This window comes from Dunckerocampus dactyliophorus, chromosome 18 (genome assembly GCF_027744805.1).
Source record: "Dunckerocampus dactyliophorus isolate RoL2022-P2 chromosome 18, RoL_Ddac_1.1, whole genome shotgun sequence".
Taxonomy (NCBI): Eukaryota; Metazoa; Chordata; class Actinopteri; order Syngnathiformes; family Syngnathidae; genus Dunckerocampus; species Dunckerocampus dactyliophorus.
Genome location: NC_072836.1, coordinates 6,242,238 through 6,266,074, shown reverse-complemented (window position 1 = coordinate 6,266,074; position 23,837 = coordinate 6,242,238). Strand labels below are relative to the sequence as shown.

Below are 23,837 nucleotides of genomic sequence, written 5' to 3'. Positions count from 1 at the left end.
GCAGCTTTGATTTAAAAAAAAGTCCCCCACACAGCAGCCTCTCGCAGCCCTAAGTTACTGGTTCAATGAAAAACAACAAAAACTAGGACACTTTACAAAAAACAGGACGGCCAGGACAGGACATGAAAACAGAACATGTCGTGGCAAAACAGGATGTTTGGTCACCCAATTCAACTGTGTTTGTCACGTATTTTTAATCGCAAAACATCCCTGTTAGCATGGAAACCCAAACTGGAAGTCATTGTCGCCCAGCTCCGTTGTGCCACAAGTTCCTACTTTCCTTTTGCTCATGGCAGCAAAATAACCCACAACCCGCAAGCGGCAGCATTTTGATAAAGAAGGTGAGAAACACGACTGAATTGAAAAAATAACTGGTGGTGGTGTCCACATTATTTCTTATGGGAAAAACTGATTCGGTTAGAGTCCGTTTTGGTTAGAGTCTGACCTTCTGGAACGGATTGATAACGCCAACCAAGGTTCCACTGTAATTAAATGCCGTAATTGAAGATTAATGATAGATTTTCTGTGAAGCATCCTAAATGTGTCCCTGTCCTCCTTTCTACTCAGCATGCCGCTTTGATACATAAACTTTTTTTTTTTTTTTAAATGTCCCACAGAATATTCCAGGCATGCCGTCAACCTCATCCAGCCTGAAAATGAGACACTCTGCAGTTTGGCTGGGAGCAAAATGTCACCATATTACACATTCCTATCTCGGCTGGACGTTAATACGCCGCAGGGATTTCAACGTTTGTCCATGTTAATTTTTTCTCCCCTCCCCCGCGGCCACGAGCAGGACAACTGTAGCATGTGAGGTGTGCGCTACAGGTGGCATCTCCAAGTGAATCTGAGATATTTTTTGATGGCTATTCTATACTAGAAAACCACCAAAGGTTAGCCTGAGCCTCAAACCGCAGGGATTAATTACTATTGCTATATATTATACCATAAATAATTACAGCCAAGGCCTTTATTTGCCAAATGAGGAAAAAGCGATAATTGGTAGCAGATGATAATTGGAATGAGGCCGAAATATGAAACCTCATTATACATAATTTAATTTTTTAACAGGTTAATTCAGCTTTAATCATGTATGTAAAGGAAAATATCAGAGCTCTGTGTGACCACAAGCTCATTTAATAACAATTATATTGCGCAACATAGCAGTGTCACAACCAATGTTGGAATAGCGGTAAGGAACAAACTGCTCAGCCAGCATGAATACCACCAGGAGGTTGCCTACAGCCACAGCTGTTAATGCCAATGTTTTTTTGGACTCACTACTAATTAGTAACTCACTAATTAGTTGATCGAATTGCAGTAGTTACAGAAGTTACATTCTGGTTCTATGTTTATCATCACACTTGTCCTCTTTGAGTCACTAAAAACCCCTAAAAAAAAGGCTAAGAAAAAGCAAAAATTGTGATGTTAATTAAAAATGAGCTTTCCACAGAGCTGAAGTCTCAGCCGATTCGCTGGCCATGATTTTGTTTGACTTCAAAGGCATGTTTTTCCCCCCAAAATGTCGGCAGCAACTACACAAAAATCCAATCCGAGGATCAAACTCAGCCTTCGTGCTTCATGCATTTGGAATTCCATCAGTAGACGGTGTCTTTTAAATGTTTGACTTCATCCTGAGGGAAATGGAGCCAGAAAAAGACGTGATCAGAAGCTAACGCAGCTAAACCAATCAATGAACGTGCAAAAAAAAAAAATGGAATAGGGATTAGTTGGTGGGTGTGCATGTGCTTCCACCGTGTAATATCAGTGGTGACTAAATTATACAAACATGCAATCAATGACCTTACATCCTAAATGCTTGATAATGAGCTTGCCAGCTGCTTAACAAGTCCGGCGTGGTAGCAGCCTGCAGAGCAAAGAAGCCTTTCACCTGGAGGTTTGGCCATGGGGACCTTAACCTTCACTGCAGAGAAATATTTGGAAAGTGCTGTCAAGGCAAACAGCGGGGATAATTGGAGCGTTTTGTCGGGACATTGAGATGCTCGGCGCACGGCGGTTATAGGAGAGGGATGGTATTTGCCGGGCATGCACGTCTCCCATTGTGAGGAGACAAAACGTACTCCGTGCATGAGAGCGCTTTTGATTTAAACAAGTCGGGCTAAATGTCAACGGCAATTAGCTAGTGCCGAGCGAGGTAGCCCTGCTGCTTCCGTGGCCTTTCACTTTTTTACTTGTTGTCTCCCCTCGCCACAATACTCAAGAAGAGCAGCAGCCAGAATTTCGTTTGACTTTTTCCTCTAATTTGTAGTTTGACGTGGGCCTTAGTCCCGCCCTCTTCATGTACCTCAGCCAATCACAGCCTTGCCTGACCGTGCGTTTTGTTCACTGGTTTTAGTTCCTCTTATTCACTTATCGCTCAATATTCACTCTCAGGTTGTTTATGTGACATTTATGTCTCTCAGCCGACTCTCCCTGTCCCTTCTTTGCTGTGTTGTGCAACTGAGCCCTCTGGCCCGTGTTGCCATGGAAAAGATGAGACCGACAGTAGGTTTGGGAAAGTTTGCTTTATCATATTTGGGGATTAAAAAAATAAATAAAAAATGAGGGAAAAATTTGTACCGGGCACTTTAACTCATTCAATCCCAGCCCTTTTTCAAAAGACAACCCCTTCAGTACCGCCCATTTTAGACGATTTTGACTGATCTTTCAAGGCACACAGAATATTGTGCTCTATAGCTCCAGGATATAAACATGGAACCTACCAAAAGAAAGATCAGACTTTCCGAAGAAAGACAGGAGTCTTTGTTTCTACCTTTTTCTGTTCTTTAAGCAGAAGAACATACTGTAAGTAAGTTTCAGGAAAATATCAGTTCCCAACTAGAAAAAGGGAGGAAAAAAACAAGCCTTTTGTGAAAAGACACATTTCAAGCATAACTTTCACTTTGACACAAATATTTGTTGCTTTTGTGACAGCTCAAATTTCAAAACAACTAAACAACACAAAAAAGGGGTTGCTTTACATCAAAATACCAATTTATTTATAAATATAACACCATGAACTATTTACAATTTTCACATTTGGAACTGAACTCCGCGTGTGCGCGCGTGTGCGCGCGTGCTAAAATTTTCCTACAATGCGTAGCCTTCTGCGCGCTACACTCCTCCAAACTCTCTCACTTCCTCCTTCCTGTCATGTGTGAGTTTCTGTTCACTTGATCTCTGCCGAGCTCTTTTCAAATGCACTTCTGCCACCTGGTGGCCGGTTTTATGGCTTTAAAGTGCTCTGAAGTGAAATGCATTCGTGGAGAGTTGCGTCATCACCTCTTTTTGCCTCTAGTGCAAAAAAATGCAAAAGTCTTATGAATATGTTGTTGGGATCGAACGTTCATGATTATATAAACGTCTTTGGTACTGAATGAGTTCATTTGGATCCGCTTCAAATTTTGTGTGTTTGTAGCAGTACTTCCGATTCCATTCCAAAAATGTTCACTCTCTTACAGTAAATGTTGCGGTTCAGCTCAGGTGAATACTTGTTTTTTCACTTTCAGGTTATTCTATGGCTGTTTCAGCCGACCCTGCCTGTCGTTGCTCTGCTTTGTTGGACAGCTGAGCCCCGTGCCCCCAATTGTCATTTCTTCTATCCTAGAAAAGCTTGCTTTATCATTTCCACCACGTAAAAAAAAAAAATCAGGGAAAAAATGGTATTAGTCGACGTCGACCGCAGGTATTTCTTTTTTGTGTGCGCAACAAAAAAGCGGTAGGAAGACGCAATCGCTGATCATTTGTTCACGTCCTGTCTTTAACATGATCCTGTATTACATGTTCTTATTGGGAAAAATAGCGGCGTGTATTAGTGAAGTGAATGGAGTTTGTACATATCTTATTCAATCATAAAGAGGCCAAAAAAGTTCAATGATTTACAAAATAATGTTTGGGATCCTTCCTATTGGTTGATTTCCCTCATTACGGCGTGCGTGTAAACATGATTACACATTCCAAACTGGCAGCAGCGTCTCACACAAGCGTGTTTCATTTCAAGTTAATCCCACCAGTCGCTCCGATTCCAGCCAGTGAAGCGGACTAACTCTTTGTGTTCTACCGGAGGACTTGGTTAAAAGTTAATTCACGCCAAGGCGCCACACTGATGATTCGCAAAGAGCCTCCCTCGCGGCGGCGCAAATGCCATGTTTAATTTCATCAATTTTAATCAGACGCGTTCAGTGTTTAGATGAAAGCGAGTTAACATATTCAACCGTTGGTGTGTCGCTAAATCACATTGATGGACAATATTGATGATGGATAAGAAAACTGTGTTGCTTGAATGACCTTGACATTTCGCTGGCGACATCTCACTCTGTTAGATGGCGTCCGTGTTGTGTCTTGCTGCCACATGGTGTCTTTGGGAACACTCGCATCACGAATCACGTCTTCAGTCAAGATTGAAGTAACTTGAAATGTTTTTTTTTGTCTTTCAGACGTCATTTATATGCATTTAGAATAGTTTTTTGTATATATAAAAACTTTTTTTTAAATTTTTTGAGCGTCAACGTCTGATGACATGATAGACGCGCTTCGGTTTCGGTTGCCATTTTGTAACTTGGCAAGTTAGCTGCTTTGTTAAGTACATTTTCTGCTAAAAAAAAATACATTAAGCACACAAAACAGACTCACGCAGTGTGTTAATAACAAGACAAGACGTGTACTCTATTGTAGTCTAACCAGAAAATGTAGGTAAACCGAGGCAAAATTTTCCACGTTAACTGAAAACCAAACTGTAATACATGTATTCATGATGTGTCATTTAAAAAACAAAGAAAATGCAAAATTAAGTGAAGACTTACCAGATTTGCTCCCGCGTTCTACTTTGAATAAGCCTCTATACCAGCTCGATGCTAAAAAAGGCTAAGGTAATGAATGTAGGTGCTAACCGCTAATGGAACATGTCTTTGTTATGACGTCACATCTTGAAATAAACATTGTATCATCTCTTAATTAAGTATACCGACACAACAGGTCCACCACTAGCCATTAACATACCCAACAGAGATGCTGTTTTGGGTTAAAAGAAGCTAGTGCAGTAGCATCGTTGTGAAGAGGATCATTTAAGGCCAGACTTTTACAAAGTGTTGCTATTTGTGAAAGTTTGTTTGGAACTTTATGTTTGCATTAACTGAAGTCTTATTGTCAGATTTACTCATGCCTTCAAATTTCAATAAGCTTCCGCAAATGCTTGAAGCTACCGATGCTAAGCTAACTAATGTATGTGCTAATCACTAGCAGAACTAGCCTTTGTTAGGACGTCATGTCTTGAAATGAACATTGTTTGATAATTTTGTACAAACTGCACACAACTCTGAACATTGCCAACATAAGATGTGGTCCTGGCTGGCCCACCGATATCATAGCCCGCTAAAGTATGAGCTGTGTGTGTCGCCGTCGTAACAGCGAGATGCTATTGCCAGTGTGGCATTAGCATTGTTTGAAGCTCATCATTTAAGGTCAAACTTTTACATACTGTTGCTTTAAGACTACTAAGAGTTGCTACTTTAGATGACCACCATTTGTGGAAGTTTGTTTGGAGTTTTATTTTTGTGCTGGATGTTTTTTATTTTCCACTTTGAAGATGGATTGAGAAGACGATGAACAGCGAGCGCTGTGAATTGTCAGCAGTCTGCTGACAACTCTCAGTGGGTGTTGACACGTTTTTACTGTAAACTCCAACGTCGTGTCAGAAGCGAAAGGAAACAGAACAAAAGCGCAGCCTCCAGTGCGCCACATAATTTAGCTGTATTATGTCGGGAGGGGGGGGTTTCTGCAGAAAACCGCTGACAGGTGCCGAGATCCTATAATCTGCAATAGCGAGAAAGTTGGAGATATCCTTGACGTGATAGGACAAACAAGAAAGGCAAGGTGTTTCATTACCACGGGGCGCTGTGCTGAGCACAAGGTTGCTGATGCTCCTCAATGCTTGATTTGAATTTAAAGAGGACCGATTATTTTTGTATGTTTTCTCTGGCGGAAATGTCAGCCACAAGCAAGCTGGCGTTTAGGTGGCACATGAGATTATATGAAGCTGGATTGTGCATTGAAATGCTGGGTGGCCAGGCAGCATTGCTGCATACGTCACATGCTGCATATGATTTGCTGCAGTGATTGTGTTTCGCACGCATAATAACGCAACGTTCTCTTGTGTTTGTTTCTCTTCAGGGTGGACCAGCTTAAAGGTAAGAAAAGCAAGAAAAGAACACACTGCTCACGTCAGAAAGCGGTAAAAACATTACACAAAACACGACAAATGACTTTTACCTTGCAAACATGCCCCCTAGTGGCACTCATTTTTTATGTAGAGGATCTTTGACTAGAGGTTTTTTCGCAGTAGGTGCTTAACAAAGGATTTTTGACAAGATGGTTTTTTTTTTTGCAGTAGGTGCTTAAAAACAGCAGGGAAGTCTTTTCACATGAAGGATCTTTGACGTGAGTGTTTTCCCCAGAAGTGCTTAAAAACAGCAGGGCACTCTTTTTCATATAAAGGATCTTTGACGAGAAGGCTTTTTTTGCGGGAGGTGCTTAAAAACAGCTGGGAACTATTCTCATACAAAGAATCTTTGACAGGAATGTTTTTACCATAAGTGCCTAAAAACAGCAGTAGGCACATTTCATATTGGGGATCTGTGACTAAAGCTTTTTGGAATAGGTGCTTACAAACAGCAGGTCACTCTTTTCAAATAGAGGATCTTTGAAAAGTTTTTTTTGAGTCTGTACTTAAAAAGAGCAGGGCGCTCTTTCATATAGAGGATCTTTGACTAGTGTTTTTTTTTTTTGCAGTTGGTGCTTAAAAACAGCAGGGAACTCTTTTCATAAAAAGGATCTTTGACAAGAGTGTTTTTGCCTTAAGTGCTTAAAAACACCAGGGCACTCGTTTTCATATGGAGGATCTTTGACAAGACTTGTTTGCAGTTGGTGCGTAAAAACATCAGGGCACTCTTTCTCATACAGAGAGAGAGGTTTTTTTGTTTTTTTTTTGCAAAAGGTGCTTAAAACAGCACAGCACTCTTCATATAGAAGATCTTTGACGAATGTTTTTTGCAATGATAGAGGATCTCTGACGTGAGGTTTTTTTTTGGCACTGTGTACTTAAAAACAGCAAAGCACTCTTTTAATATTGAGACCTTTGACGAGAACTTTTTGGAAGAGGTGCTTAAAAACAGGATGGCACTCTTTTGATATCGAGAATCTTTGGCTAGAGCTTTTTTTTTCCAATGGGCACTTAAAAGCAGCAAAGCATGCACTCTTTTCATATAGAGGATCTTTGACTAGAGTTTTTTGGAAAACTTGCTTAAAAACAGCAAAGCACTTTTCATATAGAGGATCTTTGACTATAATTTTTTTTGGCAATAGGTGCTTAAAAACAGCAGAGTGCTCCTGTTATAGAGGATCTATACTTTATTTTTGACGATGTCATCCATGTGGTGTGGTAAAAATGTTTGTTTTTGACACAGAACAGCTTTAATGCGCAAGTAATAGTAGAAAAACATATTTACATGAAAAGTCATACTAATGTGAATCCTTGACTGAGCATTCAGCCAATTATGAGCTCCCTGATGACGTCAAAGGATGTTTGAATTATTCACACCGTCACAAGACCACCTAACAGGTCCACAATGAAGGAGGAAGGTGGTCTTCTTCACGGACTTTCTGGATCATTGGGGACTTTTTCTTCCCTCTCAAGAGAACAACATGAGCGTGCAGTTCTACTGGGATTCGAGAACCTGACCCATTTCTCTCCTCTTTTAACTTTGGACGAAATCTCTCCTCTCAGCCTTTTGACGCCGAACCGTCCTAATGTGAAAGTGGACCAGGAGAGGATGAAGAAGATGAAGAGGAGGAGGAGGAGGACGGGTCCAATGGAGCGCCATGCAGAACCTTGAGCCCATGGAGACATGGCACAGCGGTTCCTGTCGTCCGCCTTCATGCTGACTGTGTCCCTGTCCTGCACCTACTTGTGCTACAGCATCATTTTCGGCCGCACCGCCGTCATGACGGGTCGGTCTTACGAGGGGAGCCGATGCCCGTCGAGCAGGCAAGCCGGCGGGAAGAAACTTCTCGCCCAGTCGGACCAGTGCGCCTGGCTGAGGGCGCGCACCTCCGCAGCCCAGCCCGATTCTCCTCCTCCTCTTCCTTCTTCCCGTTGGGGCGACGCGAAAGGCAAAAACTCGAGTTCGGCGCAAAAATTCGGGAATAAGAAGCTGCCCAGCGCCTTGATAGTGGGGGTGAAGAAAGGAGGAACCAGGGCGGTGCTGGAGTTCATCAGGATCCATCCTGACGTGCGCGCACTCGGAACCGAGCCACATTTTTTCGACAGGAACTACGACAGAGGACTGGACTGGTACAGGTGGGCGAAAAAACTTTTTTTTTTTAATATATTTTTTGTATTCATGTTTAATTCAAAAAATATTTGCTTAAGAGTTTTGCGTTATTAACGGCATGCTGAGTGGAGTTAATGCTGCATTCATGGAAACTTGAAGTGCAATGTTGAGGGACTTCCAGCTGACTTGACTCCATCCATCCATCCATCCATCCATCCATCCATCCATCCATCTATCTTCTATGCCGCTTATCCTGCTGACTTGACTCACTCGTAATTATTCATTAGGATAAAGCAGTGCCATCCAACTGGCGGCCCCCAGGCCACATGTGGCCTGTGAATGACACGGCTGCTAAACAAAAGTCCTTTTGTCATCAACCTACCTTAAATGTTTCAACAAATCGACAACAATGGAATAATAGGTCCTGGTCCACCATGTTATTATTGTCCTCATTAGGGCCACGGGGGTATGCTGGAGCGTATCCCGGCTAAATTCGGGCGAGAGGCGGGGTACACCCTGGGCTGGTTGCCACACTCACATATGGACAATTTAGAGTTGCCAATAAACCTAACATGCATGTTTTTTTTGGGTTGTGGGAGGAAGTCGGAGTACCCGGAGAACATGTTAACTCCACACAGAGATTTCAAGATTCGAACCCAAATCTCCTGTGGCCAACATGCGAACCACTGGGCCACCGTGCGGCTGTTACTATCATTATTATTATGAAAAAGAGCCCATTTAAGTCGACTTCCAAATACATGGTTCGCTGCGTTGAAAACTGTTTCATGTACATCAAAATTGTAGTAATATTGCAGTAACTGTTTTTTCTGCTTGAAAATGCTCATGCGCAGTGTAAATGGGTCATATTTGGAGCAAAAACTGTAATATTTTGGTGATCATCTGCCTATTTCATTTGTTTATCCTACCAAAACAAGTGACACATGGCCCCCTACTGGACTGGAGTGGAATGTTTTGGACTTAAGATTGCAAAATATCTCAACCATCTCCAGTGTACTTGACTTAACTGGAAGCAAGACGTTGTTATTTCCTAGATGTGAAAACTCCTTTTACATAATACAACTTAATATTTCAAGTTAACAAATGATGAGGACTACATGAGAAAGTAGAAGGGAAAATTAATTAGGGCTGAAACTAATTATTATTTTCTGAGTCAATTAATCAGAAGCTTGTTTGGATTAGTTGAGTACTCGGTCGGGCCCTAGACGGACCAAATCAATGTGAACCAAACACAGTTAGTGGTTACGTAGGTACACAAAATATCAAGAAAGAGGCAAAAATGTGGATCACAGTCAAATCTGCAGTGTGTGACTATCTTGTTTGGCCTAAAACACAAAGGCAATAGGTCTGCTTTCGTGGCTGACTAAGTAAATTAAAAAATATTCACATTTGAGAGGCTGAAATCAGAAGATTTTTACATTTTAAGTACAAAATAACTGCTGATTCATTGGCTAGTCGATTAATCACTGATTAATTGTTGCAGCTCTAACACATAGCGACTTAATTTTTAAAGTGAAATACTGATTTGAAGTGCATGAGAAAGCAGAATGGAAAACATGTCCCGTTTTGCCCACATGGTCATTTATTAAGTATAATGCACAAGAATGTGGCAACAGAACCAATGTTGTAACGGTGTCAATGAGCAAACTGCTCAGCCCGCGTTAATAGCGCTGCTGAATTCATTTTAATCAACAGTGCGGCAAGAGAACACGCATGAGTAGTGCAACAGAAATTTTAAAGCGCATGCAGAGGTAAAGCTTCTCGATAAAGGATGCTGTTACTTCACATGCATACATTTTCATCCTCAACTATAGGTTTTAATAAACATGTAAATTGCAGCATTTACACATTGGTTCGACGTCCTCGCCTAGTCTAGTGATGGCCACTAGGGTGCGTATTTTCATTTGCATCTGTCTAGAAGCGTCATCTGTCATGAATCACTGTAGAGTTTTGAAGGAAATGCATTTTCTACCTCTGCAAGACATACTTTTGTTGGAGGCCGAGACTCCTGTCACAACTATCAGCAGCAGTGGCACATGTGGTCGCTCTCCAGGACAGAAGTTGCATTCAAGGATTCCAACACTTCCTGCGCTCTCGACTCACATCATTGCCAGTCCGGGAGACACGACAAGCGTTTCAGATGAATTCTGTTTTCTACAGGCCGAGCATGTGTACCAGTCTAAAGTGAAAAGCATGTCAGGCGAACGCAAAGTCGCAGGAGTGCGTGGACTACAAATGATTGCACTCAAACATTCCCGGCGTCATGTTTGATTACGTTTGATGCTCGGAGGCGTGCACGCTGTCCAGTCTTCTGGCAAACACAGCATGAGCTAGTCAAGTCATGACAGCAAGGTTTCCAGCCGACAGCTAATCTCTTGATTTGAGACATTGAAATGTTGCGTTTTTGACAGAGGAGTCTTTACTCAGAGCTAATTGACACTTTAATTTCAGCTCCTACGCTGGATTTGATGCATGACTCCTGTAATCAATTAGGAAATACGTCACTGATTGAAAAAATGCAATGTTCATTTTCAACCTCTGGATCAGTGGCATTGATCACCATGTGGTACCAGCTGCAGGAGGAGCACCAGAAGAGTAACCAGTCAGGATAGTTAGGCTTTTAACTAATTGTCAGCAACTGGCAGAGAAGAACGACCGCCTAGTTACGGGAGTGCCCAAAGCGCAGCCCGGGGGCCATTTGTGGGCCGAGACTTTTTTTTTAATTGGCCCGTGGCACATTCTAAAATTTTAATTTAACCAGAAAACGACAAAAAACAAAAACCCAACCGCAAAAATGGAAAAATCTGCAGTAATTTCACAAGAATAAAGTCAAAATATGAAATAAAAAAAGTTGTAATCTAATGAGAAAAAGTGGTAACGTTATAAGAATAATGTCATAATATTACGAGAGAAAATAAGGTTATTTTAGTAGCATCAAGTTAAAATATAAAAGAAAAAATAATAAAAAAAAAATTCTGTCATAATATTATGAGACGCAACTCAAAAAAACCAATAAAAGTAGTCATTTTTGGAAAATTAGGTTGCAGAAGAAGTTATCATATTACAAGAATAAAGTCATACTGTTATGAGAATAAAGTCATAATGACAAGAAGAACATTTACAAAAAGAAAAGTGAAATAGTTGGAAATTAACAACAGAAGAGATTGAAAAAAAAAAAACAGCTGTAATTTTACGACAAAGTCAAAACTGTTCCGAGAAAAAAGTTGTATTCTAACATGAAGAAAAGTCACAGTTTCAGGAGAATAAACCTGTAACATTATGAGGACAAATAATGCCATTTAGGTGGCATTGACTTGAAATATTCAAGATTTAAAAAAAAAAATCATATTATGGGCATCAAACAAAACAAAATAAAGTTGGAATTTTAGGAAAATTAGGTTGAGGAAAAACTATGTGAATAAAGTTCATAGATTATGGGAATAAAGTCATAAAATTGCAAAAAGAAAATTTACAAAGATTATTTAAGAAGAAAGTTGAAATATTTGTTAAAAAAAAAAAAAGGGGGGGGGGGCAATAAAGACCAAAGGCCGAAAACTGGTACGAGTAATACGCTTTTTCATCTATATATCACAAAGCTGAAATGCATTTATTTCTTGCTATATATGTAACTTCTTAGCATATCTACACGTGTTGCTTTACAAAAGATCCAAGTGGCCCTTGCATCCTTTCATTTGTCAGTATGGGGCCCTCGCTGGAAAACCTTTGGACACCCCAGGCCCGGTAGAACCCTGTCAGTTCTTCTGCACCGTCCTGTTGTGTTCGACACAAAACTCCACTGTAAAGATCAAACTGAACCACATGGAGACCTTAAAGGGCATCCCTCAGCGCTATCGATTCCGCAGGATGCACTTTCCAGGTAGAAGAAGCGCTAAAAGTTGCATGAGCATCGCGGCAACAAATACTCTCCATGTCCGCATTAATTGGCTTGGGGAGGCAGGGAGCTGTCATCAGAAAAAAGGTTGATGAGGACAGAAAGTTAGATGGTTCTCATTTAGGTCAAGAAAACAGGAGGAGAGATGTAATTCTGCTTTAATTATTAAGGAGAACGGGCCTTAGGCTTGCCAATGTGAACTATGTATAGTTAATATCAAGTCATTGGGATGTCAGCAACCATTTTTATTACAGTATATCTTCCCCAGGGACAGTACTGTCCTTGGATACACTCTAGAGTAGTCAGTGTACAGCTTGGATAGCAGTAGAGATTGAAGATGTGCTGAAAATGAGTCAACACAGCCATTATTGTCTCAATAGCTGGCAACACAAGTGAGTAGCAAGATAATTGTGCCAACAATCAAGCATGTTGGTGATACTCTCACGGTCCAGGGCTGCACGAGTGCTGCCGTCACCGGGGGAGCTGCGGTTTATTGAGGGGAAGCGTGAATTCTAACATGTGCTGTAATTATGTGAAGCAGAAACTGGGCTGCATTGGCATATTTCCAACATCTCCAAGATCATCAAGCTTCTTGCTGAGCGAGCCGAAGGCCAAGTATGTCTCCTCCATACCTGAACCCAACTGAGCACCTGTGGGGCATCCTCAGGCGGATTAAGGAAGGAGGAGTGCAAGGTGTCTAACTTCCACCAGCTCCACCAGTGATGTCATCATGGAGAAGTGGAAGAGGATTCCAGTAACAACCTGTGCAGCTCTCGTGAATTCCATGCCCAAAGAGGATTAAGGCAGTGCTGGATAACCATGGTGCTCACGCTGAATATTCACACTAAGGACACGTTCACTATGAGATGTACTCACTCGTGTTGTAATTCTATGAACCGCTCCTCCCTCCGTGCCGGCAGCACTCGTGCAGCCCAATTGTCAACATACAGTAGTTATTACGGCTTATTTTCCGTGGATAGCAAATCTAAAGTTTACTTTATGTGAGGGGTGTCCTCACACTGGTGCTTCCCCCTGCCCTAGCGAGATCATGTGATCCCAACAGCATCCCTTTGTTGTACCAGCATGTCCACCATGATCAAATCCGGGTCTGAGCCCTCCGCCCCCCACCCCCACACCTCCTGTTTCTCTATATGCCTTTCTACTTCCCCAACATCCAAGCAAAGAGTGAGGCCAGGGAAGATGATGTGTCAGACCGCCTGCTCTTCATCTATAAATACCCTTGGCCGCCACTTTGCTGCAGGCACTACAGTAAAGTCAGCAGTGCATCGAAAGTTAACGCCTGCTGCTGCTGTTGCTGCTGCATATTAACATTTTGGTTATGACCGGCATGATTTATTTATTATTATGAATACTTTCAGTCCCATCATTAGTGTTCGATGGTAGTATCAACACGTTATGTTATGTAGTCGCTCAGTCTTGGATTTCCCAAGGCGCAGTTCACTGGGCTGCCACAGACATAGAAAGTAAACACGAAGACTGCACTGAACTCAAATTGGTGGTATCTTGGGGGCAGATGTTTTTAATCAGCTGCTATGAACGTATTTCCTGAAAAGAATCTGACATTTGGAGTTATTTTTTTTAGTTCGTTGGATGGTGCCATCGAACGTAAACACCACATTTCATAGCTTTTAACCAGAAGGACTGTTTGAATGTGATTTTATTCAATATTTACGTTATTTTCTTCAAAAGACTATCAGGGCAATACTAAAAAAAAAAAAAAAAGTATACGTGTGAGATGAGAGGTGTAAACTTATGGTGATCAAGTCACATTTGTGACAGTAATGTTGGATATTGTAATGAAAACAGTTAAAGAAAAAATCGTACTCTTGCAAGAATAAAGCAATAGTCGACTTTTAGTGAGGAAAAAAATTCAGATTTTAATAAAAACAAGTAAAAAAAAAAAGTCCTAGTTCTTTAAGAAGGTAATACATTTCTCTTCTGATATTCAATTTCTGCTTGTATAATTATTACAAGATTATTCCTGGAAGATTAGGGCAATCTGATTTTGAAAAATATGACTTTTTATCTTAAAGTAAACTTTTTTTTTAATGTTTTAAAAATATGACTTTTTCCTCAAATAGTCTCGGAAACATGCAGTTGTTTGTTTGTTTTTTTTAGAATAAAAATAATGTCTTGACTTTACAGTATTTTTAGAGTATATTTAATTTCATTTTATTACATTTTTCAGTGTGGCCCTAATCGTCATATTTGAATTTTAGTGACACAAAAAGTCATATTTGAATGAAAACAAAATTCTGTATTAAAGATATAACCAATAAGAATCATGAAAACTATAGCATTTTCTTGAAGAAATATCTCTTTTTTAAATCTTGAAAAATCAATAAAATATTTTTCCCCTCAAATAATCATTTATGTTCTCTGAGAGGTGCAACTTTTAAAAAGATTATAATACATCTCTTAATTTTATGACTTTACGGCCTTCTCTTACTGTATTTAATGTTTATTTAATTCAATGTTTCAGCGTGGTTCTAAAAGCCATATGTGAATTTTAGTGGGACAAAAAAAAATCACATTTCAAAAAAACAAATACAATTTTGTATTAAAGGTATAACCAATAAAAACAATTAAAAATACAGCATTTACTCGAAAAAATAGGACTTTTTTTATCTTGAAAAATATATTAAATATTTTTTCCCCTCAAACAGTCGTATATATTCTCTGAAAGGTGCAACTTCTTTTGTTTTTAGAATACATCTCTTAATTTCACAACTTTATTCTCTTGGAATGATTCTTTTTTTCTCTTTTTCAATGCGGCCGTAATGTTCCTAATACAATTTTGTGCCATGTATGATTAATAACGATCATTTAAAAAATAATCTTTACTGTAATTCTTCATTTTCTCCATGTTGGATTAAGCAAACGTCTCAAATAGGCAACCATAGTTCAGGTTCATGTAAAGGAAAGGTTTTCATGCATCTTTTGCTGACTTAAGTCCTTTTATTGCTGCATTGTGATGAGCGCTCCGTTAAGTTTTTATGTATTAAGATGTGGAATGTGCCGTTTAGGCGCTCAGTGCCTTTCCTCGATTTCATTTGGTGGCTTATTCCTTTCCCGTGCCGGGTGTTAATGTGACGGCCCTCAGATGGTTTCATTTCAGCGTCTGATTGCTTTGCAAGTGTCAGTCATTCTCCCCCACCCTGCACACGGTGAATAATTGTTATTTCTGAGAAAAGCGAGGCCCCGCGGTGGAAAAGGATGAGTGTTTTAAAGTTTCAATGTCAAAGCTATCATGCAGTGTTAGAGAATGACTCCACTTAGAGGTTACTGGATGTCACTCATTCGAACTTGGAACTTTGCATGTCGGCTTGTCAGGACGGTTCTCATCTGTCCCTCGCCCAGCTGAACCCTCCCAGTCGTCTTGCAGGTGATTAATGACCGGACGTCTTTACGGGGTCTAATTTTAGAGCGATACTTAAATAATGAAACAGCTCTCTTGACGCTCCATCTGTCATATACAGAAAAGAGGAAGCTGCCTTTTTTCGGTCTTTTTTTTACGAGGTGCAGAGACTGAGACGTTATGAGAATCACTCAAATTTGAGCACTTTTTTCCTCTGTCCGCACTCAACCTTAACTTTTATTCCCAGAATGGTGGCTGCGGGTTTTTTGGGGGGGGGTATTTCGGGACAAATGGTGCGTGATTTTTGCTCAAGTTAGTTTCTTAAAAGTGAGGAGAGCACTTTGAGAAGCACCATTAGGATTGTCTGAGTGTTAGGAGAATGTTTTGACCCTAATGTGAACACCTGCCTCTTGCTAATGAACACCTTCACCTGTGTCTTTAGGGAGGATTTAAGGACAAATAGAAAGCCCTCGTCTTGAATTTGCTACTGCTTAAACGATTGGAAGGCGTCAGGAGACCAGACAGCACTCTTTTAATGGGTGTCATTGTTGTTGAGCCCAATAAAAGACCATTCTAAATATGAGAGAACCCCTCTTTTTCAGAAAGAAAAAAAGATCTATTTCTCTGCTTCAGTGATCATTATTATCTTAAAATTAGCACATTAACCTCTGGGTCACTGGGGTGTGTGAGTGACCGTAGGAAAAGCTCTGACTGACATGGAAAGAAGTCGTTTGGTGCCACCTGTTGGTTTGTATGTATATCGTACGTGCTCTAATTATAACGGGGCTGTTTATTTACCTCAAGCGTAAAGAGGACAGGGTGATAATTGGGAGCAGGAGAGGTTATTTCCCAAATGTGAAAACTCATTAAAAAACAACCTAATGTTTCAAACTTTAAGAATGATTTTGGAAAGCAGGAGAAAGTGTAAATGAAAAAAGCTCTCTCTCACCACATGGACATTTATTAACAAGTATATTACACAACGCAGCAGCAACGGAACCGATGTTGTAGTCGCGGTAAGGAGCAAACTGCTCAGTCGACATGAATACTGTAGCTCTGATGAGTTCTGTGTAACATGCATGAGTTTCACACCAGCAGCCGAGTAGCAACTTTTAAAGCGCATGCAGAGGTAAAGATAAAGGTGCTGGATGCCGACCACTCATACTTCAAATGTAGCTTCTGCCATCCTGAAGACTTCATTTTAAAACATTACATCTAGAGGTTGCCCACAGCCACAACTGTTAATGCCAATGTTTGCTTTTGTAGCTCTACTTAGAACCTCCTTCATATCCAAAATATATATGCAAAATGTACATTTTTCAACTGGTCTTAAAATTTTGATCAGGGATGTATAAGACAAACTGTCTTTTTCAGACTTTTTCCTCGGGAAAAACATATGTAAACATATGTAGTCTTATAAAGACAAATATGTGTGCTACACAAAAAACAAGGGCCATACTTTCTACTTTATGATTAAACACATAAACCGCAGACAATTTTAAGGGCAATTAGACCACTGATGGTCTGTGCTTGGCGCTTCTTAAGTCCACTTCTGTCTGTCTATCTATCCGTCTATCCCATCTTGAGATTCTTAATTGGGTAGAGTCACCTTGTTGTTGTTGTTGTTGATGTAGTGTAAGTGTTTTTTTATCTCGGTGTGGATGCACACATTGCGCTCGTATCGCACACACCTTACTTAATAAGGACTCCTCACGACTTTGAATTAAACATGTTTGTGTCATCTTCCTCCCTCCATAATGATGGAGCAGCATCCGGAGGGAAACCAGCTTGAACCTGAGACCCAGCGCTTCCACGGCGCCACCAGAGATAAATCGTTGAGAGACACAGCCAGCGGGCGCTTTCTAAGGATGGAGGGGGGTGGGGGTGGGGGTGGGGGTGTTACGTGCCCGCTAAACCGGTGCTCATTAAGTGAGGCGAAGCAGACATCTCTTGAGCCAAAGTAGCTATGGAGAAGACTTCTAGACTTCCATGCTTTTTGGATTTGTCCTCCTTGGTGTGCTTTTTCTTACACATGGCTGTCACTTTATGGTTTAGTTTTATTTTAATAAAAGTCAAATCCAGTTGGGGCTCTAGATCCAGCAGGCACCGGAGCTTTTCCAAAAAATATTATGTATAATAAATGTGTATCATAACCGATCTTCCTCATGGGCCAGTCTATATATATATATATATATATATATATATATATATATATATATATATATATATATATATATATATATATACAGTATAATTACAATGTTTGTTTTAAAAAAAAAAGTAATTTTAAAAAGTAATTTTTTTAAACATTTAATAGTCTTTTTTTCGTATTAAATTCATTTTATTCTAAAAATGCTAGGTGTAGCTGACGTCCCTTGAGCCAAAGTACCTGTGGAAGAGACTTCTAGAAGGATCCGTGTTTTTTGGTTGTGTCCTTCTTGGTGGGCTTTTTTCCACGTCGCTGTCACTTAACTAGTTTTACTTTAATAAAGTCAAATCCAGTTAGGGCTCCAGATCCAGGAGGCAGCATCATGGGCCAGTTGATTTTTAATTTTTATTTTATTTCCTTCATTGGCTTATGGGGCAGTTAGAATTGTGCCCTTTGAACTCTGCCTGGCAACAAGTGACGTGTCAGAAAATTGTTTTTCTACTTTGCCGCGTCATTTATAAATATATATAGTATAGATAATATTAATAATAAATAATAAATATATAATAAATCAGGAATAAAATAATAAATAATGAATATTATTAATATAAAAAAAATCCAAAAAACTAAAATAATTTCAAAAAATTATACAAATAATAATGCTTTTTATTAGTCAGTCTAATCTTCAAGATTAGTGTGTGACAGAATACAGTATATGGGACTGAAGTGGCAGGTGCAGGTGTGTCTAATATAATAGGTGTATGTGTACACTGTACTGAAAGAGGCATGTTTAAGTCACCTGTCAGTCTTTCTGTACTGAACTATGTGCGACCTCTCACTGTGGCACTCACTCACTCCTATCATTTGACGCTTGCTGTCTTCCAGGAAGGAAGCAGCACGTCACGCACGCAAGCCTGACAGCCTCAAAACGTACACACAGCCGACACGCATGCGCCAACACGCGGCACCTGCTGTGAAGATGGCCGCAAGTTGTTGTTGGTGTTTGCTTCAAAAGGCACCGTTCTCATGAAAGATTAATTGGTGCTCGGTGGCCCCGAGGCCCCCCGACCCCCAGACGCCCGGCAACTAACGGATAAATACTGCTAAAACGGATCGATACCGTAGTTGTGAGACTTTAAAGGCAACCTATGGCGCGAGTGTGAAAGCTTGGAGAGAGGTTAGCTTTTAATCGAAGCCTTCCCACAGTCGTCATGAAGAAATGTGTCCCGTGGAATAGCATCACATCTGTTTTTTATGTTCCTGCTGCAGGAAGAAGACATATTTGTTTACCTCTTGTTGCCCATTATTTATCCTTATCCAAGCAACAACACTATTGATTTTGAATGGTATTTAAACAAGGTGGTCAAAGCACTACCGCAATGCTCTAATTATAGCTGAGCTTTTTACTAAAAGCGCAAAGAGGACAAACATTAATTGGAAGCTGTTTCTTTTTACATAACAACTTACTCGAGCTGCAGCTAACGATTGTTTTCTTAGTCGATGAATCTGAAGCTTGTTATTTTGATGAATCGAGTAATGGGTTAGGCCCTAGACCAGGGGTCTCCAAACTGCATTAGAAGCCCTTGCTGGTTTGTTATTGGCTCTCTGCACATTTTTAAAATACAATTAAACAAGAAAACAAACAAGTAAATTGGAAAAAAAGAGCAGTAATTTTATGAAATATTCGAATATTCGAAAGTCATAACACAAAGATTTTACGAGATAAAGTTGTATACTATGACAAAAATGAAAAACAAAGTTGAAATATTAAACAAATTGTAAAGTTATAATATTAGGAACTAGGGATGCACAATGTTTTTTATCAAGGTTTCTTCCCTAGAGGGACTTTTCCTTGCCTCCCTCGCCAAGTATGTGTTCATGTGGGGTTCAGCTGGGTTCTCTCAAATGTATAAGAAGTGTGGTTCTGGACCTGCCCCATGTGTAGTGCTGTGAGATAACTTCTGTTGGGATTTGGTGCCATGAAAATAAATTTGAATTGAATTGAGGCTGACTCATTAATCTTTGGTTTCTCCCCAAGGAGCCTCATGCCAAGAACTTTGGATAGTCAAATTACTCTGGAGAAGACACCCAGCTACTTTGTCACCAGAGAAGCCCCTCGCCGTATCTCCAGCATGTCCCACCAGACCAAGCTGATTGTGGTGGTCCGCAACCCGGTTACGAGAGCTATCTCGGACTACACGCAGACTCTTTCCAAGAAGCCTGACATCCCCACATTTGAGGAGTTAGCTTTCAAGAACAGGAGCCAGGGTCTGGTGGACACCTCCTGGAACGCAATCCGTATCGGGATGTACAGCCTTCACCTGGAGAACTGGCTGCGCTACTTCCACCTCTCCCAGATGCACTTTGTGAGCGGCGAACGGCTCATCACGGACCCGGCGAGCGAAATGGGCCGCGTTCAGGACTTTTTGGGGCTGAAGAGGATCATCTCGGACAAGCACTTCTACTTTAACAGAACCAAGGGCTTCCCGTGCCTGAAGAAGCCGGAGAGCAGCGGGCAGCCTCGCTGCCTGGGGAAGTCCAAGGGCAGGACTCATGTTCAGATCGACCGGGAGGTCATCGAGCAGCTGCAGGAGTTTTATAGACCTTTCAATGTCAAATTCTTTGAAACTGTCGGACAAGACTTCAAGTGGGATTGAAAGTGACAGGAAATTCAAAAATACTTGGTCTTACCGGGACGTTTCACCCGAGACACCAGAATACTTGATGGTATTTACAGGAACAGGAAGCTTCGGAAAACTCTGCATACCAACAACCAAGTTTCCACCGTCTGGTTCAGTTTGGGACGGTAAACATTCAGAAATTATGAAGGGTGCTAAAATAATTGCAGTGTTTGGTACCGAAGGGGCGGAGCTAGACAAACTGCAGTCCACCGACTGGTCAACTGAGAATGGCGGCAAAGCGTGACATCTTCCTTGTTGACTTCATTGGGCACCTTTCACACAGAGATGCCCTCAGAGCCGTAACAGGGCGGGAGAGCCGACATTTACCTGCATGTGCCTTTCACTCAGAGCAATCGCTTGCAACTAGTGCTGTCAAACGATTAAAGTGTTTAATCTGTTTAATCACAGGGTTGCTGTGGATTAATTAGTAGAGTAATCACGATTAAAGATCATTCGTTTTACAGCTACATTAATCGTGTTTCTTTTTGCAAGAACAAAGAGACTCAAGGAAGAACGGGGGCGCCGCGTTAGCCAAAGTGAAATCAGAATTCCTGGCTAACTGTGTTATTTTAGGAAAACGCCTTTCTGCAGCGTACACATAATACTTTGTCGATTGGTTGTTTTTTTGTACTCCAATTTCCCATCGAAAGGGTCAACATGCAATTTAGCGTCTTCTGTATTGGGTTGTTTGGTTCTGTAGCCTGTCACTACCGGACCAACTGCCCATTTGCGCGGGAACAATATCACAAACTGTGAATGCGTTGCCAGGAATGTTTCCGGGATTTTGAGTTATTTTGCACTGCATTTGCGCTAACATTTTTAATCAGATTAATAATGATGATGGATCAAGCTGCGTCAATTTTGACAGCACTATTTTCTACACAACAGGATGGTGTTAGTGAGCGTCGCTTTGCAGAATTCCTTTACCCACAGGCGCTGTTCCGCCTCTGTTACGGCTCTTATACGACCTCCGAAGGTGGAATATTGCCGGGTCAACTCTGTCCTTCCATTCCTGGGCAATGTAAAAGACGGACACAGCGCTGCAAGCAAAAGCCGGATCAATATTTAGGGTTTCAAAACGATACCGTGCCGAACTGGACCAACTGGTGGAAACACGACTGCTTAAGGCGGCATTTATTTAAAAATGATTCAATCCAAAGTGTCATGAATAAATTAGCAGGCACGCGGTATTATTTTCATTAAAGCCTCCTGTCATTTTAGCAGCGTGAATATTCATAGCCTGAGACTGTGTTTGTCATTATCACACTGAAAATGCACCACTGGTTTTCTTGTTGCCGAGCGCACGACGCCGGCGACAGCCTGTCAATTCTTCCACCATTAAAAGTTGTTGAAATGATGCTTACACTGGAAGAAACACGAATAAATCTTTGCTGTTTATCGAACCTGACATTCTTCCATTGAAGCCCAGAATGTTCTTAAATGAACCGATACTTTAATGACTCTTTCTCACTCATTTCAGTCCTGATCTAACACACTGGTGGCACCTGCTCAAGCCTTCTGGTACGGTTGGCCTGTATCAAAGCAAGAACCCTGTTCATTTTGCATGATATCTAACAGCAACTGGGTGAGTTACTGCAGGTGAAGTCAAGCAACGTGTTACCAGCACTTTTTTTCTTTTATTGCCATATCAAAGCAAGGACTTTATTGATTTTTAGTTATTATACGTACACCACACTGGGGATTCAGGAATTCCTATGGCAAGGCAAGGGAACTATTCTTTTTGAATGATATGATGCAATCATACGACACGAGATGGGTCATTTTCAGACATTTAGGTGTCCGTGCAAGAACACTATTGATTTTGAACGACAACTGACACCAGACAGGTGAGTTATAGCCAAGGTCAAAGTCAAAGGTGAGATCAATACCTGCACTTTTCGACGGATCAACTTTCTTTGTTTCAATTCAAGAATGCTATTGATTTTGAATGACACGTGACACCAGATGTGAGCGATAGCTGAGGTCAAAGGTGTTCCCCCCCTCCCCCATGGATAACTGGCCGATGCCAAAAAAGGATCTTATTGGTTTCAATTCATCATAATCTTTCAGGAATTCCGATTACTTAATTTTGAATATCTTATTACTGTAGCTGGTTATGGTCTGTGAATAAGTCCATTAACATGCGTCACAATGCAAAACTCCTAACATTAGCATGCATTCTGGTGCTCTTTCTCTTGCCTGTCACATTTTTTTTTTTATGTTTATGTTTCTTCTCCTCTTTCAAGTTGATTGACAGGCCAATTGAGTCTGCAGCCGCCCGCGTCCCAGCGAGCTGTCAGCAGACACATCGTGTTTGGCAACTTTATCTCGCCTCGGTTAATTATATGTACTTTTTATTTTTTTTGATCCAACCAGAAAGCCTCCAGCTTGGTGACATTACACTCCCGAAAGTTTCCCACATTGCTGCCACAGTGCAATATTTAGGATGTGATACTTTGCATGTGACAGGTGATAAAACACGCTCAGCGGGGAAGATTCTTGCAGCTACACCGCCCAGCTAATGTTGTTTTGCTTATTATTGCATCATATGACATGCAAATTCAATATTGAATGAACTACTTTAGCAAGATTAAACCTGATTCATACATATTTAATGCTGTGGGAGGAAAAAGTCATCATGGAAGTAATAGTTGGACAAGTGGCAGTGAACTACAGAATATTTCTGATGAATGCAGATCCAGTGGGACTGCCTGTCTGGGATGGACGCTCAAAGGGAAAATGATCAGAGATTAAAGCCCCATGCATCGCCATCACACTCTGCTCAGGTTTAGCATTTCCATTATGACTTTTTTTCCCAGAGAAAATGGGTTCACTCAGCTGTTGTCACCATTTCCTGTGTCACTCCAGTGGCCTTCGACCTCAGCATTAACATATTTATGTTTTAGGATAACTTCCTCATATGGAATTATTTGAGCAACACTTCTAATGAGAATCAATGCAATGGATGTAGTAGTAATATGTTTATGAACGCATATTGTTTTGAGAAGCCAAACTCTTTACTTAAATGGCCCCAGCAACGAAACGTAACTACGATCCTCATCGCAGATCTTCGACCAGAACTGGACTCACGGGACCGAGCGCGGGGTAAGTCACTGTTGATGTAGTACACTGCTGATGGGGGTGTCATCCAACTTCATGTCAAAAAATCCGAACTATCCCTTTAATACCACAAGATTCAACGTACCAAAGGGCAAAATATAACAGTTTGTTCCGCACAAAATGGTACAATAACCGAGACAATGTCTGAGAACCGACCCAAAATTTTTTACTGAAATCATACAAACACGGGAGCATTCCAAAACCGAGGTTCCCTTAAATTGAATATTTTTAACATTTTCAAACAAGTCTGTACATATTTTGGCTATGGCTG

The 23,837-nt window shown here is 40.8% G+C and overlaps 1 protein-coding gene across 1 annotated transcript; it reads left to right on the top strand.

The window, feature by feature from the left end:
- Positions 1-6,554: 6,554 nt before the first annotated feature.
- Positions 6,555-21,998, top strand: hs3st2 (heparan sulfate (glucosamine) 3-O-sulfotransferase 2). The gene is made up of 2 exons (XM_054759389.1): positions 6,555-8,353; positions 19,804-21,998. The coding sequence occupies exons 1-2, from the start codon at positions 7,902-7,904 to the stop codon at positions 20,420-20,422; spliced, it is 1,071 nt and encodes a 356-aa protein (XP_054615364.1). The 5' UTR covers positions 6,555-7,901; the 3' UTR covers positions 20,423-21,998.
- The last annotated feature ends 1,839 nt before the right edge of the window (positions 21,999-23,837 follow it).